Here is a 22,000-nt window from a genome sequence, read left to right on the forward strand (position 1 = left end):
GTGATCCAAACATGCATCCGGCAAGGCATTTCCAGTAGAGATACAGAGGTATTAATGCCATGGTGCAAGGCATTGGTAAGACCTCCTCTGGAATACTGCGTACAATTCTGGTCACCCATTTTCAAGAACGATTCATTTAAACTGTAACAGGTGCAGGGAAGAGCTATTAGGATGATCAGGAAAATGGAGGGCCCATCTTATGAGAGGAGACAGGAAGAGCTTGGCTTGTTTAGTCTAGCAAAACAAAGGCTGAGAAGGGATATGATTACTCTCTATAAATACATCGGTGGTGGGAGGTAAACACCAGGAAGCGTGAAGAGCTATTTAACTTAAAGGTCAATGTTGGCACAAGAACAAATGGGTATAAATTGGGCATGACCAAATTCAGGCTGGAAATTAGAAGAAAGTTTCTAACCATCAGAGGAGTGAAATTCTGGAACAGCCTCCCAATAGGAGTTGTGAGGGCAAACAACTTAATTACTTTTAATAGAGAGGTGGACAAATTTATGAGTGGAATTGTATGATTGGGTTGCTTGTGATGGCGGGTAGCAGGGCTCAACAGTCCCAGGGCTCCCTTCTGGTTTATGTCTTACATTTCTAAAAGCTCATTCTTCCTGGCTTAAACTGGTCACCTGACAGGGTCAGGAAGGGATTTCATTCACACACACACCCCCAATGTATTCTGGAATATTTTGGGGGGGTTATCTCCTTTCTCTGCAGCATCAGAGATGGCCACAGCTGGAGATGGGACACTGGATCGGGAGGGCCAGTCCTCTGAGTCAGCACAGAGCATTTTCTCATCAGGTGTTTGGTTGCCTGGTTTTTGCACCCATACTCAGCGTGTAACTGATTGCTATATGTGGTGTTGGGAAGGAATTTTCTCCGAGGTCAGACTGGAAGTGATCTTGAAGGTTTTCACCTTCCTCTGCAGCATGGAGTGTGGGTCACTTGCCGGTATTAGCTGGGTATATTAATCAATTCCCTTTCATTGCAGAGGCCTTGGGCATTGTTGCACCTCAGTCACACCTATTTTCTGCCTGGGGCACATAATAGTTTAGTCTCCTGGTGGCCCCTTTATGGCCTTAAACTCTATAACTCTATACATTTGAAACACAAAATATTCTTTCTTGTGTCCCCACCCTTGCCCTCTCCCCCAGCCCCATACTGTGTAGTTAAGAATCAAGGGCAACAAAGAGCAACAGAATGACCTTTTCCAATTTTGAAAAACTTAATCAAGCTTAGGGTGACCTTGCTGGTTAAGATGAGATTCTTGTTTCTTAAAGGGACATTCATAGCTCATCGTGAAATATAGTCGCTGTTTATAAACTGGTGGATATGCAGAGAGTAGCAGCAGAATACAAAGTATGGTACTAAAATCATGTAAATGTTAAAAATGGTTATTATACTCTTCAAAATAAAAGAAATAGTTTGTTTACTGTAACTGAGTTTCACATTCTCAGTTCTACCATCCTCTCCTCGGACCCAACTTAAACCGGTGTAAAGGCACTGAAGCCTTTAGGTCTATATTTGAGTCATAACATCTATCCAGGAACACAAACATAAATAATAAATTCCAGAAATAGGCTGAATGTATGGATCTAGTTCTAGATTAGGTTTGCACTGGGTTTGAGGTTTGCATTTGAGTTTAAATCAGGGATAATCTTTAAGGTCTGATTTCTGATTCAACAGCACCAAATTCTTGTGAGCTGTTCTCACGAGATTTCAGGCCCAAGAGGTAGAAATTTCATGAAAAAACGCTGTTGCAAATGTCTATTATCTTGTAAGATTTCGCCTACATCCAGTGTGGAACTCTCTAATCAAGAAACAAACCCAAACCCAATTCCTGGATCTAATCTGAAACAGAGCCATAAAATAGCTGTGGATTTTGGGAATAAACTTTCCTCTCTCTTGAAATTCTTGTAATTTTTTTCCATCTCAGATGTGGATCTGAGATTTCAGTTTTGGCTCATCTTTTATAAATTAAGAAATTACATGATGTGATTCTCTACCCTACACTATAAGTCACAAGTACAGTAAAGAGTGATTTTTTTGAAATGTACTACTGACTGTCTTTTGCTCCTTAGATCTTTTATGCTCCAATACAAGAGATTTATTTTTGGAGTTTAATGTTTTCTTTCTGTTGTTACTGCATTTTCCTTTCCCCTTTGCTTGCTCCACCTAAAGTATTCTTTTGCAGAAGAAAAGCTTGATCAAATGCCTTTCTGCAGCAAAAGAAGCGGTGAGAAATGCTGTAAAAAATACTGCAAGTTTACAATAGAGATTGAAAAGGGGATGGGCTGCAAAATGCAGATCTGGATCCAAACTCCCCCAAAGTTCAGGGGTGTTTCCATCCAGGGTCTTCATTTGGGCCCAGCACCAGAGAGAAATAAGAAACACAAGATAAGTTGGATTTTGCCAAACTTCATTAGGCAAGCTTTGGATTTGCAAAACCAAAGATGATTTGGAATCAGATACCATTTTAGCCAAGACCTCAAAGTTTTATAAACAAGCACCATCTGCAGAATTCGTCGTGGAAAACTATGGCCAAGGGAACTGGAATACAATCCATGTGGTACAATGTAAAAAATGTAAAGAAATGATTTAAAGATACTTCTAAATAGGTAAAATACTTGATGAGGCAAGACATAAAATCACAAAATGTGAATTAACTGGGTGTTTATCAGGTTTTCATTCTTACGGTATGTCTACATTGCAAAGAAAACACGGCACTGAGAGCCTCTGTCAACTGACGTGAGCTCATGGGGCTTGGGCTGCAGGGCTAAAAATAGCAGTGCAGAGGTTCTCACTTGGGCTGGAGCCCTGGCTCTGAGACACTTTCCCTCTCCCCAGGTTTCAGAAACACTGCCCACTATCACCTATGCAGAATGAAACACCTTCATGAATTTACCTGAGGAATTTATTCAGATCTCCGTGCTTCATGTACTCAAAAACCATGATGAGTGGATCACCTTCCACACACACGCCATAAAACTTCACAATGTGCTCATGCTGTAGGTTAGTCAGCAATTCTGCCTCTCGATGGAAGTCTTTCCGAGCATTATCACTGGCATCTTTCAGTGTCTGGAGAAGAAATGGAAAGGGATACGTAAAACATAAAGAACGTGGTGGGGGTGGGGGGAGATGAGGGTGCAGTACTATGTCAGGGACAGAGAAAATACATTTTTGGTGTCACTGGTTATAAATATCAGATCTAGATCCAAGTAAAGTACAGACTTTTATAGTATTTCCTCTGCTATATTTCATCACATATTTATTATTACAGTAGAACCTCAGAGTTATGAACACCAGAGTTACGAACTGACCAGTCAATCACTCACCTAATTTGGAACTGGAAGTACATAATCAAGAAGCAGCAGAAACCAAAAAAAGAAAGCAAATATAGTACAGTACTGTGTTAAACATAAATTACTAAAAAAATAAAGAAAAAGTTTTAAAAAACATGATTTGGCAAGGTAAGGAAACTGTTTCTGTGCTTGTTTCATTTAAATTAAGATAGTTAAAAGCAACATTTTTCTTCTGCATGATAAAGTTTCAAAGCTATATTAAGTCAATGTGCAGTTGTAAAATTTTGAAAGAACAACCATTGTGTTTTGTTCAGAATTCCGAACATTTCAGAGTTATGAACAACCTCCATTCCTGAGGTGTTCGTAACTCTAAGGTTCTACTGTATTAATTATTTCTATTGCAGTAACTTGTAGAAGCCCCAATCATGGACCAGGACCCCATTGCTAGGTGCTGGACAAACATAGAACAAAAACACAGTCCCTGCCTCGAAGATCTTAGCAGTAGACAAAGGGCCTGAGTTTCTTTTGCTTTACATTAGTGTAAAACCCCAATCTGGAATTGGTGCCTGTGAGTATTGTAAGTTCTTTGAAGTAAGAACTGGTCCTCCTAAAATACTTAGCATAATTGTAGGTGTTTTAATTAATTGTTTTATTGTTGTTGTTATTGCTGTTTGGCATCAAAATTGAGTTAAACATTTTGCAGACTTATAGGTGGTCATCTCTCTGCACAACAGCTTAAAAACTAAGGCCCCAATCAAAGACTCAGTTTGAGTTCAATGCATATACTCACATGCTTAAAGTTAAGCAGAGACCAAATGTATTTCACTTAAAAAAAAGTGAAATGCTACTATAATAAGGATCAGATGGTCGGGCGATGTGGGATGGAAAGAGAAAGGCTGGACACCAGCCTGAAGGTTCTACAAAGTTGGGGGTTTTCTTCCCTATAAATCCCAGGATCTGCAGATTTTGGAGACCACTCCTCTACCTCCGCTATGACCCCACAAACATTTCTTACCTGAGAGGAGCATTTCTGAACCTCATTGTGTTTTCTGAGACAAGTGTCCCTCTCCCACAAGTATTACCAGAAGAGGGTGATGTCACAGTTTCAGGGTAACTGCACCTGTATTTCCCCCTCTGTGGTCCCTCAAAGGCACCCACTTAAAAGTTTCTGGCTTCCCTGCCGCCACTTCTCTTCAGTGGAGCCCCACATCTCACTCCCTTCTGACTAGGACTGTTAAGACTGCACAGCTCCCTGATCTACCTTGTGATAGCCCGAGCAAGCCAATCTGCCTAGAAGACCAATGCTCGCGCTTTGCTTTCTCTTCATAGAGCTGTGCACTATGTACTGCCAGCAGTTACAAATCACCACACACCTCCTTCTCAGCAAGCACATTTGTTCTTAAGGTGAAAGCATTGCTGGGAAAACATACCAAAACAATCAAAAAACCTACGTGCATATTAAAAAGTTTAGCATAGATCACCCTAACTGCAGCATAGAGCTCTAGTAGGTGCCAGTCATTCAAACCCCACAATGGGGCTTTCCCTGTGGTTACAAGTTCATATCACTCTTTAGATCAGAAACCAGAAATGAAGGCCCCGAGTCAGTTTAAGATCAGGCTATTTATACAAGAGTCCCTTCTTTGCCTGTCGGTCTCTGGAGAATCCTTTGAACCTTTCTGGAGGTGTAATAACCTGAGTGATTTGCCTTAATCATCCTCTACTGTTTTCACTAATGGAAGAGCTGTGTTAATCCTCCCTTCACGGAATGTATACAATCCCTGGCTCACAGTGATACACAAGCCATTCATTTACACTTAAGACAATATTGTCCCCCGAAGATATTGCAGATAGTTGCCCTATCTCTCACAGGTGCAATATGGCTTTTAGCTGCTGCACTACCTTCCCGTTATACAACATCATTATATGGAGCTAAGTCATCTAATAGCAACATAAACTCAGGTTCCATCTGCTGACACAGAACAGTCACATTATGGGACCAAGTTATAACACATTATGAGATTGTTCAGGACTTTAGAGTAGTACAGAAACAGAGCTAAGGTCTAATCTACAGCAACTAATGGAATTACAGGGGACAACTGCGTCACAATGTGGTTTCCTGTGATGATTTTATCTGTAATGTAGTTGGGCCCTCATTCAACTAATTGTCAATATAACAGCTCTCAAAAAATAATTCATTGTAGAAACAGTTTTTAAAAACAAGCAATTATGAGGACTAATTTAAAAAATAAAATTTGGGGGAAATATGTGCTTCCTCATCACACGTTTCCTTGGGAAGATTGTAAAAATGCTGACAGCTTTGTTCTATCAAGATGGCATATTGTGTGTTTCAGAAACTATTTTTTATCTCCGAGAAGCTGCAAAATTATCCTAGGATGAAACAGTTGCTATGGCAACTACACATTTTCCGTCAACCAGCAGAATGAATAATGGCTTAAAACCTGGGTCGACTTGAGAGTTTCTGCTACCATGGGGGTTGCTTGAACTTCTCCCCAACTTGCCCCTCATGTTTCCCCCTATGTAACATACACAATAACTTTACTGCATTAGAGAGAGCTAACACTTGTGCATGGAGATACTGGTGGTGAGCAAAAATTAATAAGCAAACAGAATTTACATACAAATGACACAGAATACTGCATTTGGCTGGTTCTCACTGTAGTGGGGAAACAGAAGAGTCTTAAAGAAATTGAGATAAAGATGAATTCATTATTAGTGACAAAGAGGCCAAATCTCTGCATGCAAAACTTCCCCTGAAGTCAACCGGGGAAGAAGGGATCTTTCCCCACAGACAGCAGAGCTGCTCCATGGCTGTTGCAAAAGCCCCACATCTGCTGCACCCTGAATTGTCACAGATAAGAGTCTGTTCAGTCATGGATCCACTGGCCACACTTTTCCCTTCCCCTAACCCAACCCAAGCCCTCATTCATGAAACATCTTGGAAATTGCCCTTCTGGGTCTGTGCTCCATGGTGCACGGTGCAGAACCTGTTACAATGACTTCTGGTATCCTCCCCCACCCTGCATCACTATGCAGTGGAGCTGTAATGCATGCCCACAAAAGCAGGGGGAACAGGGGGAACAGTGGTTACCCATAAGCAAGGACTGGAGGGTTTGGCTATCATTATAATTATTATTACTACTAATGTTATTAATAACAAAATTCTATAGATATGTTTCCTTCACAGTGCACTGAGCTTTCACCATGAGATTCTTATCACTGTTAATTGGGTTCACCGTCCCTCCCTATGCCATGCAACAAGTTAAGTCGTGTATTTACTACAAAGTCTGGTTTGATTTAAAAACCTCTCTGAACTGGGGAGATCTGATGAGCTGAAAATCCTCACGTTTCTTTTGTGTTGTGTTTGTGGTTCTGTGTATTGTACAGGCAGAATTTCTCTAACTGGAACAAAAATCTACAACCAAATTGCCATCTATATGATTCAATCCTGAGATCAGAAATAGCAGGAACTTGCGTCATAAAATCAGCTACTCCACTTACGCATGCCTGGCTATGCAAGTGAAGCAGCTGACTCTCTAAGGCTACATTTGCACTACGAGCGAGGGGTGTGATTCCCCAGCTCATGTACACATACTTGTGCTAGCTTGTATAAATAGCAGGATAACCACGGTAGTGGCGGCAGAAACACAGCCTAGCCATTCCAAATACAAACCCACCTGAGTCTTAATGAGAGAGCGCACAAGGACATGCACACAAACAGAGGAATCGCACCACAAGCTTGCAGCCTAAAATATATGTGAGGTGCATCTGAGTTTCTGAGATCAGGATCAAGACTTAAACATCCAGCTGCTCAAAATAATATGAGGCACGTGTGCCCATTCCACCCCCATGGGTTCAAGAGGACCAGGAAGCAGCTGCAGACTTGTGCTCCACAGGAATTCCCTCCATCTGACTCTAGTGGATTCAAGTGAATCCAAGCCTATGCCCATGGATCTAGTCCCATGATAGTGGCTTAGGGAGGGTACTGCAACCCTAAGTCTGCAGTAGTGGTTTGGAGTGGCAATGTGGCATAGAGGGGCATGTGACTGTTCCTCCATCCACTCACCAAACCCGCTGGAACTGCCTTGCAGTGAATAGCCCCCCCATGTACAGAGGGCTCGTACAAGGCTTATGCACCATTTACATCTCACTTAAGTCTTTTGTGCATAGGATCTGGCACACAGAAAGAGTTCCTGTACACCGTGCACTGTCCAAAAAACCTAGAGGTCAAAATATATGAAACCTAACTGGCTCAAAAAATAGTATTATTTTCAACAGAAGAAGCATGGATATTTGGATGTGTATATGATTTTATCTACAACCAGATTTTTCTGAATCTCTGAGCTCTGAAATCATTTGCTGAATCAATATCAAACTTTAAAATATTTGTCCACCCACAAGGATAGTGCTGTATTTTGAGTCAGACCCAATTCCTTCTATAAGGCACAAGAACAGCTATTTCTTAACATGCATGCACAATGCTGTTATGGTTGCCCAGCAACCAGCAGAAGGCATGTCAAAGATCCAGAGGAGCCTCCAATGAATGAAAAGAAACTGTGACAACAATTTCACACAGGTGAGAAGATGCTCACCCCTGGGCCAACTTCCTCGGTTTCTTTGCTGCCTAAATCCTCCAGAGATAGACATATTTGTCACCAAATATGCACTTCAATTATGATGGTAGAAGCTTTTTCACAGGAACATTTTTAGTTTGTTCTCAGTCCCAAGGGGGTTTTCCTAGGTTTACTGGTGTGAAATCCTTCTAAATTATCCACAACTCTGAAAGGTAGAAATACCATAATTGTACTTTGAACCTTGCCTCAAGATACATTTCCCTCAGAGCCCAATTCTGCTCCCACTTAAATCAATGGGAGTTTTACCATTGACCTCAGTGGGAGCAGGACCTTGCTCTATCATATGCACAGAAGTAAAGAGAATGTAAACTCTAATAGGAACTCGGTAATTGCCATACTGGGTGAAAACTTTGGTCCCCCTAGTCCAACATTTTCTTTGACAGCAGGCAGTTTTGGATAATTCAGATAAAGGAGTAAGAACTCCCAAATGGGCAATTAGGGAATAGCCTGCCCAAAAAAAATTTTCTTCCTAATCGATTCAGTTAGATGGTAGCTTATGCCATGGAACATGGGGCTTAGATTCTTTCCTTGGTTGTCAGTCAGATGGCTAATAAGCACTACCCCAAGTATAGATTGTGATAAGGCCTTGTACCAGTCCTGGTGCTGTGAACTGACACAATTGTGTCCGTTAATCCATGGAGACACCTGTCCCTCAAAGTCTTGGGTACTCTTCATTGTGAGCTGCAGTGAGAAAGAGCAGCAAAGAAGGGAGTGGGCAGGCAGCGTTTAAACAGCACCTGAAGTGACTTCCTGTTGGGCTCCATTCGTTCAGGATTGACAAAGGGAGTAAGAGAATGGAAAGGTGCTGATTATGCCACTGCACTGCTAAGTGAGTGAAAAGAGAGGAAGTGTGGATTTATTAATCAATTGGTCAGAAAACAATCTCACCTCTTCCACAAAACAATGAATGAAAAGTGCTATATAAGAGCTATGCATTGTTGTTATTATTCACTTATCCTAAGGTTGTAATCTGTAACCCCTCACTTCCTCCCTCCCTCTGATATATCCTTTCAGGGCTACATTTTCTTTTTTTCCATCCATTTTATTAAACTACTGCAAAGACCTGCAAGCTTCCATAGACCCGTGAGCTTAACAAACTCAGAGAATGTTTGCAAGAAATTATTCATTTGACAAATCTAGCCTCCTTTCCTGCTTCCACATTGCAAGTTACTCAAATCTATTTGTTGTTTACATTTACATGAAGAAGATCTGCTGGGATGTTTTACTCTATGGACGGATCATGAATATTCAAAATTTGCACATAGTTGTTTCGTTGTGAATGGTCAAATGGGTCACATGGTATTGTTTCTGTTCCCTAACTCATGGTTCAGCTCTGCAAAAACTTACGTTCATGAATAGTCCCAATGACCTTAATGGGGCTTTTACTTTTCACATTCAAAACCTTGTGTGTTTTGGTAGAACAACGGTGGGGGTATAAGGAGAGGAACTGCCTTTTTCACAAGATGCCCCCAGCAGACTCCAAAATTTGGAGTGGAAATTAGTGAGGATTAGTTAACTATGTTTTCTACTGTACATCCACAGTTGGGATTGGGAACCATCCTCAGGAGCTCCGCCGCTTGGCAGGAGAGTGTCTGTGGAGTAGCCTAGCTACTGTACAGATGCCCCAAGATCAGTGGGGATGTCCCCTTATTTCCCTCTGGAGCACGGGGCTCTGCACAGTTCGGTCCTTTCTGTGATGGTGATAAACTCTTCCTCCCCTCTAAGGGGAGAATAATTCCAGATATCAGCAACTTCATAGTTATTGCTGTTTTTTCCTTAGTTTTCCTCCTCCCATTGGTTTTTCTTTGGAAGGGCAGAATGGAGACCTATAACCAAGAATTCCCCTTCCAGCACTGAAATGCAGTCACTTCTGGATTTCAACATAGCAGCAGCTTAAGAGCACACCACAATTCTACCCAAAAGTTTAGGCCAGGAAGTGATATTGTAAAATTTTGGCAGTTGACTAAGAACCACATGAACCTTTGTGAATAGCTCTTTGTTGACTAGCAGTTACATGTGTAACCTAGTCATGTAGCTGGTTATAGTTTAGGGTTTTTTTTAGACATACGAACATGAGTCCCCATGTATTTTTAATGACACTTCTGCCATTATTTTTCACTCCTCGTATTTCAGATAGATCATAAAAGATTTTGCCCCATTGTGACACTGTCATTTCCCCCGCTTTTCTTTATGAAACTCAGCTCTCATTTTATAACCCACAGCAAGATCAAATATCATATTCTCTTGACATTCCATCAGCCTTGTGAGCCCTTGCACATATATCACAGGAGTTACACTGGGCTTACTGAACAGGCAAACAGGATCATTTACAAAAAAAACAGCATTAGTTGAAACCATGAATTAACAATGGAAATCCTAGACTCTCTTACCTTCACCGCCACCAAGATCTTGTCCTGCTCCGGAGAGAGGTTATAGCACTCGGCCAAGAAGACTTTCCCAAAGGCTCCTTCTCCCAGCTCTCTTTTTAGAACAATATTGTGTCGTTTGATGTGCTGAACAACTGTAAAGTGAACATAAAATGCATGTTAGAAGTGAATTTGGGGGAAAGGGTGGGAGGGTGCCCAGATGCATATGTACATTATGGAGGGGGAGGGTTTTCCTGTACAGTACTGTGCATATAGTGGAAAGAATGCCATAGATGTCATTAGAGATCAGCCAGATCACTGTAAGAAATGTGTGTTAATATATTTATAGAGAGGGTACAGTTTATTTGCTTTAAAAGACATGACACTGTGACCCTGGCAGTCATCAGGAGAGGGGTGATCATCAGTAGACTTGGATGACCCCTCTGAATATGAGATTGAATATTGCTTTTCCACAAGTAAAAAAATGCAGGAAGTAGACCAAGCCTCTCTCATGTCAGTTCCATTTTTATTTCTCTAACGGCAGCTAATCCTTTTCATTCAGCTCCAAAGAAAAATTTGGGGAGGAGGGAGAAAGAGGAAACAAAATAAAGCATTCACATAATCCAAGAAGATAAAGTATGCCCTCTTTTAATTAAATCCAATCTACTCCATGGCTCTCTGCTTATCGCTTGTTCATCTTAAATTAAACTGCCACTTGCTCTGTCTGTTTCTGTCTGTTTCACGCTACAGCTGGGATAAGGCAGATATTTCATTCTCACAAATATGATTTACACTGTTGCTCGAAGGTAAAAGAAAAAAATAACACAAGATGGACCAAGGTTTTAGTGAATGTTGCTGATAGAACCTTTCAAATATCTGCTGAAAGAACTCACTACTAATGGACCAATTCATAAAGCCCTTAAGCATATTTTTTTACTCTTTCCTTTTGAACACAAACTTTAATTAAAGAATTTAATATTTGAAAATACTGGACCAGACTTACTGGTATACTCTGGCAACTTTGCACTGTGCTAGCTACATAAAGCAGCTGAAAGCCCAGTTTAACTGGTCAATTAAGTTGCGTTTCCAGCTGCTTTGTGTTGCTGGAGTGGCACAAAGCAGCCAAAGTGTGCTGGTGAATTAATTTGCCCCATTTATTTGGTTTCACAGACATTGACATTCACCCCTCTGTGGACAACCAGGACAAAGCCTATACACCACTTCAATCCTAATTAAGACCTGAAAAGTAAATGGGACCTAAGTGGTGCATACCTCTTGCAGGCTGTTTGCATAGGGGTGAATCTCATCTAAACTGTACATGTTTGTTGAATCAATACACAGGAAAGCTACAGTGAGCTTTGGATAATTTAAGTTTACAGACCAATCTCTGACCCAGTGCCCGCCCATTCAGATGTTACAGAATGGGAGCAAGGTCCTCTAGAAAACAACCTATCTACACAGCCATAGGCTGCTCAGGAACGTGCTCTGATTGATACTAGTGAAAAAACCCACCTGCCCCTGTTCTTCCTCAGTGTTAGAACACAAGGAGAAAGCAGCCACAGCATGAGGGGAAATGGACATATATGCCACATACCGCAGATGTTGACCCCTGCATACAAATATTGTATTCATATTTCAATTTGATGCTGAAATAATCCAGCATAGAGCCCCAGGGCCACCTGTGCCTCCTCTGGGGCTTGCCTGCCAGAGATAAGAGCAAGCCTGTGAAGAGTGTCTCCATGAGTGCTGGCTGCAACTCAGTAGGAAGCAAGAGAAGGAGCTCTCAGTGGGGAAAAGAGCCTGTGATACTCATGCCCTGGCACTTCAAAAGTCCCAACTCCCATATATAAGGCAAGGAATGCAGGGAACTCATGGCTACTCCTGCCCCACCACCAATAGGTTCCTACAAGCCAGTGGTGTCCAACCTTTTCTGCCTGAGCGCCAAATATGTTATTTCATAAAGGCAAGGGGCCCCAAATTAAGATTTTAGGACATATTCTCTCGCATGCTCCACTCCATTTGTGGTGCAAAGGGAAGAGAAGCCACTTACAAGTCCCCTGATGGGGATTCCCTCAGTATGGGGGAGACCCCAGTAGGCACAGAATAAGCATATTTGACTCCTTCACCTCCCTTCTGACAGCCCCTAGTGCATGGGTTATGTATAAGGGTGATTGGTATGCTCTGCACTCCAGCTAGCCTCAGCTGGCATATGGTCTCTAAGGCACCATAGACAGCTGGGGCAAGTTAGAACAGTCCTTAGGCTGTACTGGAGCAGAGAATCTGGGACCCATAATTGGTTGTTGGTTCTCAGCTGTGACTCTTTTTCCTCCTCTCCTGGATTTCTTGGTGTGGGTGAGGAGAGCCATCCCCTGGGATCAGCTAGTGCCAGTAAAGCACTCTCTTGGGCTTCCACAGCCTGTCAGGGAAGCAACAACGGAGTAGCCAAAACTACTTTCCTCTCATGCAGTATAGATGATGGCCAACAGGGAAACTGCTGAGCAACCAAAATAGGGAAGGAACAGTAGATGCTCAGATCCCTCTGGGCCCACACCAGGGCTGCTCCTAGAGCTGCGGGGAGGCAGTTGAGGAGGTGGTGTCCCCTCTTTCCGCCTCATATCAACAGGGCTGATTCAGACATTTCAGATTAAAAATCACTGTGTATGGCTCAAGGAGCACACTTCCCATTCATAATCAAATACACATGTTCTTCCTAACAGTCACCCTTGATAGACACCATGTCAGGCCTCTGGGGCCATGCCACAGGTTGGACACTGCTGCCGCAAGCTAGGAATGGCTCCCTGTTTTCTCATGATGGTAGTGCGTTGTACCAAAGGATTCCATTTCTATGAGACTCTGGTCTCAAATCCTTTTATCATTCCAGTCCTTTAAAGTGTGTTGTTACTGTTTGACGTAGATTTTTTTGGTTCTGGTCCTCAAGTGCTGTAAATTGGTATGTTGACACTGAAATTGTTGGAGCTAAGACAATTTAAATCATCTGAGGATCTGGCCCTTTATTTTCATGTCCTCCCCAGCATTGGGATTTTTTTAAAAATAAAGGATGATAGAAAGTTATAACAAGAGCCAGGCCCAAATCCTCCCCTGACAGATGCAAATCTGTATTTACTGTCTTACATTCATCTCTATTCATATTATTAAGTATTCACCACAAAATAAATATCGAGTCTGGACTGCAGTCAAGTGTCTTGGAGAGAAGCCCAAATTCAGCAAATGTGGAGCATGTTTCAAATAGAAATTAAGCACCATGCTGAAATAGGGTGCACATTCCTGGGCCACTGGTGCATGACTTAGGCTTTGTGGCTGCACAAAGATGTGCAGCAATTGCCCAAGAGTTCATATCCTGTTAGATCTAATTGCTCTGCTTTCTTTGCCTTTTATTAATTGCTCCCATTCCAATTCATCTACTTCAAACTGGGCAATAATTGATTGAGTAAACAGTCCCTTGCCACTAACAGAAGTCTTCAATTACTGCTCATGATATAGGGATATTTTGGAAATGATGCAGTTCAAAACTCTTCAGTCATTACAATTTTTGTACAGTTCCCAATGGTTGGTATTCAAAAAAGGTGAGGAGAGTTAATAAATTGACCTCATATAGGTTGATTGGGGGGTGGTCCAATTGTGGTCAGAGAGACCAGGCCACAGTCCCCTTTGTGCTAATGGATAAGAAGACTCTGAGGAGGCTGGGGAAGGGGTGATCTCAAGGAACATTTCAGTTATTGATAAGAGCCTGGATCTCTCTTCATCTGGGACATTGGGTCTTTTACTCCACACCAGTTTTCTTGAATATTAGTATGGCAGTGACTAAGGTAGCATTGGAGGGATTTGAAGCACTCTAAGAGCTGCTAGATGAACTAGAAAAGGCTCTTCCGAAGCTTTATCAGCTCAGGAATCTTGCATTTGCCAAATAATGATATTCTTGCCACATTCAGGACTCTGACCAGCTGCTCCATCTTTCATCGGGAAGGAGCTTGAAAATTCCTTATGCCATAGCATTGGTTCCGGGTCAACCATTTCACTTCCTTTTGGGGCTTCCTCTCCCTCTGCCCTGCCACATATCATTATGAAACTGTCTCATTTCCTTTCATGGATGAGAGGGACAGGTCAGATCCACTTACCACATATCACATTTTTTAAAATGAGTGTCTCACCTAGTAACTGTTAGGCAGAGAATGTGGGGGAAATCCTGGCCCCACTGAAGTTAACAGCAAAATATTAAAAGGAACACAGTGAAAGTTATCACAGAGGGATTGCTGATAAACAAATCAGACATTGTTCTTTTCATCTCCATTTGAAACACAGAGAAACATCAGTGTTTGTCCCAGTGGTGAAGAGATTTTATTGTCAAGTTTCTAAGAGGACATCACAATGGAGAGTAAAATAAATAAGAATTGTTAAATATTGCTTTACAGAGAACTCACAGCTACAGCAAAATACTCTTATATAAAATAACTATTGGGTAAATAACTTGTCCAATAACAAATTGTCAAATGCAAAACACAGTATCCCATCATTCCAAAGCCCTGTATGTCAACAGCTGCAAAACAGATCTGCACAGAATACGTATTTGCAACTTGTCACATCGTATCTACCACAGTTACCTTTCTGCTCAAAACAGAGTGCTAAATAAATACAAAATGGCAGTGAATGTGACTAAACAGGCACAGATTAAATATAAGAACAACACACATAAATCAAATATATACAATATGATGTGACAGAAATATTAGTTGAGGAAAAAACCAGTTAGCAAATGCAGGGCCCAATCATGCTGCCATTGACTTGGGTGGGAGGAGACTCTAGAAGGAGATATACCAAAAAACTTTAGAGTCAAATTCTGCTCTTAGTGTGGTTACTCAGGAATTATGTAGGGGTAGGTTTATAAAGGCACAGTTACTCAACTCCCATTGACTTTGAATGGGAGGTATGGCAGTTGTAAATTGGAGTAGGGTGTGGTGAGTTGGAGAAGAAACAGAGAGCTCCCATTGATATCAATAGAGAATTCTGCATGAAAGGACCTATTCTCATCTCCAAGCAAATGTGTAACTCTCATTGACAATAGAGAGAATTAGGCCTCTTGCAGTTATTCAGCTAAATATGTTACACTCAAGAAATCATATTTTAAAAGATGTATGAAGGCCTCACCCTATAAATACTCCCACTGAGCCTGGGGTTTTGTACCTCGGGTAGTCTATTCTTGGTAGTAAGAGTTTACAGAATCCTTACACAGCATCCTTCACACACTGTTATGAAATCCTGGCTTGATTGAAATCATGGACTTGAACTGGGTCAGGATTTCACCCATGCATTGCAGGACACTTTGCAATACAAAATATTAAAATTTAATAACATCTATTTTAACAGTCAAAAGCAACAGCAAATAAAAATGTCTTTTACTTAGGTTTTGCCGAGAGAGAGAGAGAGAGAGAGAGGTCCTGCTATATAGCTGTATAGATTTTAAGGTCAGAAGGAAGTCATTAGATTATCTAGTCTAACCCCTGTATTACACAGGCCACAGAATTTCTGTCAGTTTCCCCTGTATTGAACCCAATAACTTGCGTTTGACTAAATCATATTTCTAGAAAGGCATCCAGTCTTGATCTGAAGACACCAAGAAATGGAAAATGCACCACTTCCCTTGGTAGTTTGTTCAATAGCTAATGACCCCTCACTGTTAAAAAATTGTGTGTTGTTTCTAATTTGACTTTGTCTGAATTTAACTTCCATCCATTGGTTCTTATTATGCCTTTCTCTGCTAAAGAGCCCTTTAAGCGGTCAGTATTTTCTCCCTGTGAAGGTACTTCACACATTATGATCAAGTCACCTGTCATTTTCTTTTTTGCTAAGCTAAAAAGGTTGACTTCTTTAAGTCTCTCACCGTAAGGCAGTTTCTCCAGCCCTTGCATCATTCTGAAGCTCTTCTTTTTTTCAAAGTATGGGCACCAGAAGTGGATGCAGTATTTCCATATCAGTCTCACCAAAGTTATATACAAAGGCACAATCACTTCTCTACTCCCATCCACTACTCACATTTTACATTCAAGGATCACATTAGCCCTTTTTGCCACATTGTTGTATTGGGAACTCATGTTAAATCGCTTGTCCTATTTGACCCTTATATCCTTTTTAGAGTCACTGCTTTCCAGGATACAGTCTCTCAAATTCTGCATCAGTGTAAATCTGTAGTTTTCCCAGTGAAATCAATTACATCTGTAATTAAGAACAGAATTTAGCCCTATAATGCTTTAAAATAACAGAGTTTGTTAAATGTTTTAACATATTTGGTGAAGACTATAAGTGGGAAACAATGGCTGATAAGAATGATTTTGTGACAGGCTATGCAATGGTTAGAAAGATATTTTACAAAAACTTCTTTGCAACAACTATTGTTCAATGAGATATTTCAAGGCGCTGCCCTCAACCTTCTTTTGCCATTTGAAGCAGAGTCAGAATTAGTAGGTATAAGTGACTGGATTGGATTGATTTGATCCAACAGCTTGCCAAACTTGAACAGCATGTGTCACTCACCAACAACATGGTTGGATTTCAGAGATAATCCTGTAATGAAGGGCTACAAAATCACTGTGGATAGGGTAGAGCATCTAACCTGATGACCTCCTGCTTCTGAGGCAGCACCACCTCTAGAGTTCTCACTGCTTTAGGCAAAGTGGAAGACTTAGCTCCACCCACAGTCACTCACACACCAAGTTAGTGTAGCTAAGCACTTTGCTGCACTTGGACATTGACTGGCTGTTTTACCTTTCTTTACAAAGCCAGCAGTGTCTTGAAGCAGAAATCTTAGCTCATCCCTGAGTTTGCATTTCTTTTCTTTCTGTTTTTGTCCACTCCACCTATTTATTATTTATCAGCTGCACTAATTATTATTACTGTTAGTGTACTATTATTGTTTAATATTTATATTACTACTCAAGACACCAATCTGGATTGGAGTCCTGTTGTTCAAGGCATTGTACAAACACAGAGGTAAAAACAGTCTTTGTCCCAACAAGATTGCAATCTAATTTGAACCAAGATGCAACCAGGGCATGAGCCATCACCAATGAAGTAAATGGGACTTTTGCCATTGATTACAATGGGAACCCAATCTAGTCTCCAATGAGCATAGATAATAATAGGAGGTGAGAGAGGCTGAAGGTAATGTTTGCACAGTCACATAGCTGGCTTAACACACAACTTGATGGAGGTATTATTTTGTGAAGAAATAAATAGTATCAGCTGCCCCAATTGACCATCACCTTGGCCCTCCTTAGTTGGCTGATTTCTTGTAGCCGTCACAGCAGAAGTGGGTCTTGGGGAGTGTCATAAATATAAAGGGAAGGGTAAACCCCTTTGAAATCCCTCCTGGCCAGGGGAAAGCTCCTCTCACCTGTAAAGGGTTAAGAAGCTAAAGGTAACCTCGCTGGCACCTGACCAAAATGACCAATGAGGAGACAAGATACTTTCAAAAGCTGGGAGGAGGGAGAGGAACAAGGGGTCTGTGTCTGTCTGTAGTCATCTTGGCCAGGGACAGAACAGGAATGGAGGCTTAGAACTTTTAGTAAGTAATCTAGCTAGGTATGTGTTAGATGATGATTTCTTTAAATGGCTGAGAAAAGAATTGTGCTGAATAGAATAACTATTTCTGTCTGTGTATCTTTTTTGTAACTTAAGGTTTTGCCTAGAGGGGTTCTCTATGTTTTGGAATCTAATTACCCTGTAAGATATCTACCATCCTGATTTTACAGGGGGGATTTCTTTATTTCTATTTACTTCTAATTTTTATTAAAAGTCTTCTTGTAAAAAACTGAATGCTTTTTCATTGTTCTCAGATCCAAGGGTTTGGGTCTGTGGTCACCTATGCAAATTGGTGAGGCTTTTTATCCAACATTTCCCAGGAAAGGGGGGGTGCAAGTGTTGGGAGGATTGTTCATTGTTCTTAAGATCCAAGGGTCTGGGTCTGTAGTCACCTAGGCAAATTGGTGAGGCTTTTTACCAAACCTTGTCCAGGAAGTGGGGTGCAAGGTTTTGGGAAGTATTTTGGGGGGAAGGACGCGTCCAAACAGCTCTTCCCCAGTAACCAGTATTAGTTTGGTGGTGGTAGCGGCCATTCCAAGGATAACTGGTGTAATATTTTGTACCTTGGGGAAGTTTTGACCTAAACTGGTAAAGATAAGCTTAGGAGGTTTTTCATGCAGGTCCCCACATCTGTACCCTAGAGTTCAGAGTGGGGGAGGAACCTTGACAGGGAGGGATTTTATGGCTTAGTTGAGGAAGGGTCTTCCATGAGTAATGGGCAGCATGGAAGAAGGTGCAGAGACATTTGTGGGAGAAGTGGACAAACAGGCTAGTGTCAGGACTGCCTCTGATCTGAATTTAAGTCTTTCCAATTGCTTTATTTATAAATAGACTTAAATCTTCCTGTGACCTTTCATTTAGAACCCACAGCTTCTACTGCCTTTACTGGCAGTTATGCTGGCATATTGATGAAGCACTGCACTCTTTAAGAACGGTTCTTGATTATGGATCTTCACCTCTCAGTTTTTAGTGGGTTAGGCTCTTGACCTCTCTATTCAAGAGCAGACAGCTAAGGTAAAGACATTTACTAGAGTGGCAGTGACATCTCTCTAGGTGAGTGGCATATATCAGTGGCATCTCTCTAGGTGAGACTCAGTGGTTGTTTTCTTTTAAGGTTTATACCTGAGAGGTGTTAGATTAGTTACTGTTTCTTGCATAGGTTGTGTAAGATTTTGCATGTGTTCCTCCTCTGGTATTTATTTCATTTGGTCTATGGGGGCTGCAGGAAGCCGCGGCCAGCACATCCCTCGGCCCACGCCGCTTCCTGCAGCCCCGGTTGGCCTGGAACAGCGAACCGTGGCCAGTGGGAGCTGTGATCAGCTGAATCTGTGGAGGCTGCAGGTAAACAAACCATCCTGGCCCGCCAGCAGATTTCCCTGACGGGCCACATGCCAAAGGTTACCGATCCTTGGTCTAATAAATACACTGGCTTCAAACTCTTAACTCTTTTCTCTCTTAGTTTTCAGAAGTGAGGATTCTCTCTTATATGTTTGGTCTCACTAAACACAGGCACCCCCAACTTTGAGGAGCAGGAGATGAAGACAGCTTCATAAATTCAGGAACACTGGGCCAAATTCAGGCCTGGTGTAAGTGGGTGCTACTCTACAAGAGTCAGAAAGAGAGCTCCCTTTACAGTATAGTTGTCTCTGCTCTCTTTTTTCTCTTTGGTTTTGAAGGTACAGAGAACTGTTTTATGTACCTCCATATGAAGTAGGACAGCAGGATTTACTTCCAACCTTTAAAGATGACTTACAAAAGAAACTTGAAAATTGAATTTAGGCCCTGATCCAGTGAGGGATTTAAACATACTTAACTTGAAGTCAATTGGACTATGCACGTGCTTAAAATTAAGCGATGCTAAAGTGCTTTTCTGGATTGGTGCCACAGAGCACTATCAGCTAATCTGCTGCTAAACTTCTTTGAGCTATAGCTGCTATGTCTGCTGGCCAGTTCTGAGTTCACTGTTGCAGCCCTATGATGTCTCAATCTAAGAAATCTCAGATGTCAGAAAAGTCACAGTAAAATCAACCCAGCCCATAGAACCCCAGATTAGTCTCTTACAGGTTACCTGTAAACAATATAATGCACCACTACTCCTAATAATCTGTACCTCATTTCCCCGAAGGAACTCTTACAATTCCCATCCAACTAGCTAGGGTTAAATACGTCTCGGTCACTAGGCTGGCTGTTAGGTTAGTCCCTTTGCTGCCGAGTTGCTGCCTCCTATTAGGAAAATATAATATTATTCACACTTCATAACTCCATTTTCTTTGAGGTACTCCAAGCAAACTGTCATTGGATGGGTTGGTGTTTTTTTACCTGCATTCCTTGTATTTTAACTGGATTATGGCTATTTGATTACTCATTCCTATCATTCTGTCCCTGTCCTTTCCCTGGGATGGATACTGTCACAGGTTGTAGTCAGGCACAGAAGAATGCTGGGAGGCAATGCTGATATTATCTGTTGACATTCTAACATGGGAGGGTGGGTTCTTCCTGAAGAAGAATTACAAGGAGGTTACACAGACAGACGTCATCTCCCTTGGCTAATGGTTGTTTTTCACTGCTTGGCCAGGGAAAAGAGAGCCCCATCAGGCTAACAGTTCCACACCCATCACACCGCAGCCTCTGTGACTGATAAATAATGGCAACTGCAAGGCAAGACCCCCCGCACCCCTCCCCCCGACATACACTTCAACTGGTTGATCCCTCCCATACACCACAAGTGGGGGGGCTGCCCTTCCACCACCCCTAGTGATCAGTTTCAGGAGGAAGAGCTCCCCACAGTCATTCATCGACACGGAGTAAGAGAGGGAAAGACCTTCCAAAATACGTGTGTGTTTCATTAAAAAGAAGACAGCCCAGTTTCCCCTTTTGGAGACAAACTAGGGTCCAACTCTAATGCTAGGACTGTAATAAAGACCTGAGCAGAACGGATGATTGATGAAACCATAAAAAAAAATAAAAATGCAGTGCCTGGGATGCAGGTTAAATGAGCTCTTCTCCCCGTCAGCAGTTAAACTCCCAGAAGCGGGTCTTTGTTTCTTTATCGTATTCCATTTTGCTTAGACCGGTTGGTTCATCTTTTCCGGATCATGCAGACTACTGGAATGGGGAGCCAGGCCCAGCCCTACTGACAGGAGCCATGGGAGCTGCTGCTGTGGGGTGAGTTTCTCATTTTATGTCACTTTAATTGCTGTTTTTCATTTTATTTCATGTTATTCTGCATTTGCAAAAAAACCACACAGGGCTCTACCGATGTGCCCCAAGTAGTAGCTTCTTCGGGGCCCTTCACGTAGTTTCAGAATGCCACCGCTTACTGAAAACAAAAGCAGCTTCAACCGGCTGCTCGTACAAGGTACACACACACATTACACTCTCGATTATTGCTCTATTGCACCAGGTGAATCTAGCACACACTGCAAAGCAGGCAGAGATTAATACAGTGTAACAGTTTAATTATCCTAGTGTATATGAAATCATAGGATCTTATCCTGCAACCCTTGCTTGTGTGATCCTGCAGCTGAAATCAAGAGAAGGTTAGCAGGATTGAACATGACTAAGGGTATGGCTACACTACAGTGATTATACTATCATAGTTAGGTCACCAGAGCTACGCCAGCCTAACCCTGTAGTGTAGGTGCAGTCTATGCTGACTGAAGGGATTTTTCCATCAATATAGGAACACCACCTATGGAGCGACTGCGGCTACATCAACGGGCGTGTTCTTCCATCAGTAGAGCTGCTTCTACAGTGTTGGTTAAGTCAGCATAGCTATGCCATTCAGGAGTGTGGGTTTTTTTTTAGGCTCCTGACCGATGCAGCTATGTTGACCTATTTTAATGTACTTACTGATTGCTTGTTTGTGATTTTGAACATACCCAGTAATAAAGATTTCCCTTCCATTTCCATATAAATGTAGTACATGCTCAGTCCTTCTCAATTAAAATAATACAGTGATATGTAAAAATTCAGCTGATGAATATTGCGCCATTGACTGCCGGTGTAGTTTTGTGGCTATGAATATCAGATACTGTAAAATGTTTAACTGTTTACATAATAAAAACCTATAGGTTCTTTGTGG

General features: G+C 41.7%; 1 protein-coding gene across 2 annotated transcripts in view; it reads right to left on the bottom strand.

The window, feature by feature from the left end:
• The window catches only part of NTRK2 (neurotrophic receptor tyrosine kinase 2), a 277,184-nt gene that overhangs the window by 65,134 nt on the left and 190,050 nt on the right, over nt 1–22,000 (bottom strand). For both annotated transcript variants that reach the window (XM_075128680.1, XM_075128679.1), the window contains exons 14-15: nt 10,348–10,478; nt 2,909–3,081 (exon numbers count right to left, since the gene is read on the bottom strand). In XM_075128680.1, the coding sequence (XP_074984781.1) occupies nt 2,909–3,081; nt 10,348–10,478 (304 nt within the window). The remainder of the gene's footprint in view (nt 1–2,908; nt 3,082–10,347; nt 10,479–22,000) is intronic.

The sequence above is a fragment of the Caretta caretta genome, chromosome 5, assembly GCF_965140235.1.
Source record: "Caretta caretta isolate rCarCar2 chromosome 5, rCarCar1.hap1, whole genome shotgun sequence".
NCBI classification, from domain to species: domain Eukaryota; kingdom Metazoa; phylum Chordata; order Testudines; family Cheloniidae; genus Caretta; species Caretta caretta.